The sequence below is a fragment of the Micropterus dolomieu genome, unplaced genomic scaffold (assembly GCF_021292245.1).
Source record: "Micropterus dolomieu isolate WLL.071019.BEF.003 ecotype Adirondacks unplaced genomic scaffold, ASM2129224v1 contig_14710, whole genome shotgun sequence".
NCBI classification, from domain to species: Eukaryota; Metazoa; Chordata; class Actinopteri; order Centrarchiformes; family Centrarchidae; genus Micropterus; species Micropterus dolomieu.
Genome location: NW_025743696.1, coordinates 1 through 4,230, shown reverse-complemented (window position 1 = coordinate 4,230; position 4,230 = coordinate 1). Strand labels below are relative to the sequence as shown.

Genomic DNA, 4,230 nt, shown 5'->3' with positions numbered 1-4,230 from the left:
GGTGAATAAAGTCCATAACAAAATGAAGTTGAAATTGATTTGTGTGGGACCAGTTGACAAACATTTGAATTGTGTCTAATTTGGAAAAAAAATATTGAATGAAAACCTAATGTTTTAATTAATTGAACATAAATGTATATTTTTACTACTCCAAATAAAATATTGAAAGGTAAGCTTAAATATATTGTTGATCAGAAGTGTTTTATTTTTAATTGGATCAGTTGACATTCATTGTGTTACTCTTATACAAGTTCATTACATTTTTTTTGCTTTTAAGTAACCTAAAACAATTTTGTGGAATCTGTTGAAAAAATAAATATAATTAAAATCAAAGCTTCAGTTTTTTGAGTGAACCAAGATGGGACAACAAATACACCTTTTATGACCATTTGATTTTGATATATAGCCCAAACACCAGTAAGCTGTGCATCCAGACCTAAAGAGAACAGGTCTTTTTAGCCTCAAATGGCCTATGAAAGTAAACTCCATACATTAATGGGAAAAGAACGTAGATATATTGGATAGTTGCTGTTGCTTGTTTGCAAACAAGAAGAACTATAAGTGTGGTGCAGATGGTTTTATCACGCTACATCACGCAGCTCTAAAATGTCGATCATCTTTACGTTTTCTTAACATAGACCATGTTGATATAGTTTAAGTACGTGTACGGCTGTGATATTTAATATATTCAGTAGATATATATTTTTATGACCCTATTCACAGCCATACTATTCAAACCAAAAGAACTACTAATATGATGCTAATTTGTATCAAGCTGCGTGGCGCTGCTAGAAGGAATTGTAGTTTCAAAAATATTATTGTATTTCATATAATTGGAAGTTGCAAATACTGAGTGCACACGGGTGGGTTTAAAAGGGTGGGAATCACATTTGTGTAATACGATTTTAAATATCTAATTGTTAAATGGATGAAAATCAAGTTTGACCATATTTAACAGCACCCCCACTTTGTGAGTCTGTCCATATGGGTATAGTCACATAGCTGAAGTCAAGATTACAGGTCAGCTCTCACAAATGGTTAGTTCTCCCTAACAGCCACAATTAATTTTGTACATTATGATTTATTATTTTTATTTGAGTGAATTGGGATGATAATGGGGAAAACAGCAAGAAAGATAGATAAATAAATTAAATTAACACAAAAGGTATGGTCACATTTTTGGTTTAATTTAACATTATCTATTTTGTAGCACTGTGCATGTAAATGTCATGTTGAGTCGACCGAGTCCTCCAAGACTTTTAATGAGTCTGTTTCTGTCGCAGCATGAGACTGCCTCTCTAGCCACGTTTGACTACTACATTTGGAGCAACATGGCCCGGTGCTGCCCGAGGACCTGGACTTTATAAAGGAACAGATTGCTGGACCGACCGCTGGACACTAATGCAGCTCAAGGCCAGAAGGTACCGTCCAGTTCTGCCTGTGTGAAATCATCATTGCTCCAACAACCAGTGTGTGTGATTTGTATAGAAAAGTAACTTATAACACGATCCATAAAATATTTATCCCAACTTTCCCACAGTCTCTTAACTAATCCACTGCTGTTGAAAGTCTGGTAATGGTTCCAACTTGGAACCGGTTCTTGATACCCAACCCTATTTCAGATATGATGGTGCCTGACCTTTTAAGGGCTTTTTAGGTGACCAGAAGGATTTTAAATTATATTCTGGATTTTACAGGGAGCCAGTGCAGAGAAGCTGGTGTGAGAAATATGTGATCTCTTTTAGCAAAGAAATATCACATTAGAACACCTTAAAACTACTATTTATCAATAAATAACCAGAAATAACAAAGTTATTTAATTGATATATTTATTTATTTATTTTGAGGTCAATTAAGAATCCACATATTATATATGTTTTCTGGTGTGGGAGGAAACTGGAGCACCTGGAGTAACCCCATGGTGGAGAGGGGAGAACATCAAACATCACAGGGCACATAGAAACAAACATCCATTCATACACATTCACACTTAAGCACAATTTAGAGTCACCAATTAACCTGCATATCTTTGGACGGTGGGGGGAAGCCGGAGCACCCGGAGAGAACCGGGACAGACACGGGGAGAACATGTAAACTCCACACAGAGACGCAGACGACCAAGGTTCAAACCCTGGACCTTCTTGCTCTGAGGCGACAGTGCTAACCACTGCGCCACTGTGCCGCCCCTCTTTTAGTTAGTGGTTTGGTATTTTTGGTCAATTTAGAATCTACATAATAAATGTTTTATGATGTGGGGTGAAGCCGGAGCACCCGGAGAGAACTGGGACAGACACGGGGAGAACATGTAAACTCCACACAGAGACGCAGACGACCAAGGTTCAAACCCTGGACCTTCTTGCTCTGAGGCAACAGTGCTAACCACTGCGCCACTGCGCCGCCCCTCTTTTAGTTAGTGGTTTGGTATTTTTGGTCAATTCAGAATCTACATAATAAATGTTTTATGATGTGGGGGGAAGCCGGAGCACCCGGAGAGAACCGGGACAGACACGGGGAGAACATATGAACTCCACACAGAGACGCAGATGACCAAGGTTCAAACCCTGGACCTTCTTGCTCTGAGGCGACAGTGCTAACCACTGCGCCACTGTGCTGCCCCTCTTTTAGTTTGTGGTTTGGTATTTTTAGGTCAACCTGAGGAGAAAATCCAACTCCACACAAAAAGAGTCAGGCCCAGGAATTGAACCAGCACCTTTTTGTGTGAGGCTGAAGTTTCATCCATATGCTCGACTGGAGCCAATCCCAGCTGACATTAGGTGAGAGGCCGGGTACAACCTGGATAGGTCGCCAGTCCAACACAGGGCACATAGAAACAAACAACCACTCACACACATTCACACAGGGGAGAAAATCCAACTCCACACAAAAAGAGTCAGGCCCAGAAATTAAACCAGCACCTTTTTGTGTGAGGCTGAAGTTAAATCCATACCCTTTTTTCCCTTGGAAAGCAAAAACAATGTATGTCAGCTTTCCATATAGCTCTTCAGGAGCTGTTCAGGTCTTGAATTTCTTGCTGTAGTGCTGCGTGCTCTCGGTCGACCTTCTGTTTCTCAGCCTTCATTGCATTGCGTGCACTTTCTAAAGCTCTTTCACTGTTCAGCTTTTCTTTGAGCTTCTGGACCTCTCGTCGAAGTACATCATTTCTTCGACTCGTGGCATTTATTTCCGTTGTCAGCGATTTGTACAGGACCTCCAGTATTTTTTCACTTTGCAGTCTGCCGTAGAGCTCTTCAACCTCCAGCTGTAATGTGTGGTTTTGTTGGATCAAGGCTTCGTTTTCTTCTTTCATGACATCATTCCTGTCTACCAAAGCTTGTTCCTTTACAAGCCTTTTCTCCACCTCCTGAATTTCTTTTTTCAGGATTTTATTTCTGTGCGTTAGATTCTTTTTCTCTCCTTTCAGTGAGTCATAAATTGCCTTTGTAACAGTTTTGTTTTCTATCTCCTCACTGCACTGTTGGATTTCTTGATGGAGTTCATCGTTGCGTTGTCTTAAGGCTCCTATCTCCTCTCTCAGCGGACCACACTTGCCTTCATATTCTTTCATACCTCGAAACTTTGAGTGGAGCGTTGCAAGTGTTTTAAGAAGCTCATTTTGTTTTGCAGAGACAACTTTTTCTTCTGCTTTCAGGGCTTTATATTTGTCTTTCATGGCTTCTCTGTTCTGGATCCTACTGGTAAGGTCCTCAATGTCTATTTGGATGTCTTCATTTTCTCTGCACATAAATCCCATGTTGTGCAACTTCTCCCTACACATGACACCGAAAATCTTTTGATCTTCATAATCTTTGTAGAGCTTCTGGCGTTGTTCTTTCAGTGCTGCGTTCTCCTGGCTGATGGTCACTTTTGAAACTTCCATTTGCTCATTCATTTCCCGCAGAGCCTTTTCATATCGGAGATCTTTGGATATCTCCCGAATCTCTTGTCTCAGGTCGTCATTTTGCTGGCTTATCGCCTCTTTCTCTGCTTTCAGTGTGTCATACGTTTCATCCAGAGCAGTTAAATTTCTACGCTTTTCTTTGAGCTCCTGGATTTCCTCTTGTATGCTGTCATTTTGGAGCCTCATGGCCTCTGTTTCCTCCTTAATGACATTACACAATTCCTCCAAAGATGGTTCATTTTGGGGTCTTCTCCTGAGCTCCTGAATTTCTTGTCTCAACGCCTCGTTTTGCTGGCTTGCTGCTAAGAGCTCTGCTTTGACTTTATCATAGT

At 40.4% G+C, this 4,230-nt stretch overlaps 1 protein-coding gene across 1 annotated transcript; it reads right to left on the bottom strand.

The window, feature by feature from the left end:
* Positions 1-2,301: 2,301 nt before the first annotated feature.
* Positions 2,302-4,224, bottom strand: LOC123966987 (protein Daple-like). The gene has a single exon (XM_046043044.1). It carries the CDS (start codon positions 4,082-4,084, stop codon positions 3,002-3,004), a length of 1,083 nt encoding a protein of 360 aa, XP_045899000.1. The 5' UTR covers positions 4,085-4,224; the 3' UTR covers positions 2,302-3,001.
* Positions 4,225-4,230: the final 6 nt, after the last annotated feature.

What these genes read in the sequence shown, in the direction of transcription:
- LOC123966987 (XM_046043044.1), bottom strand. Translation starts at nt 4,084, where the DNA reads ATGAGGCTCCAAAATGACAGCATACAAGAGGAAATCCAGGAGCTCAAA.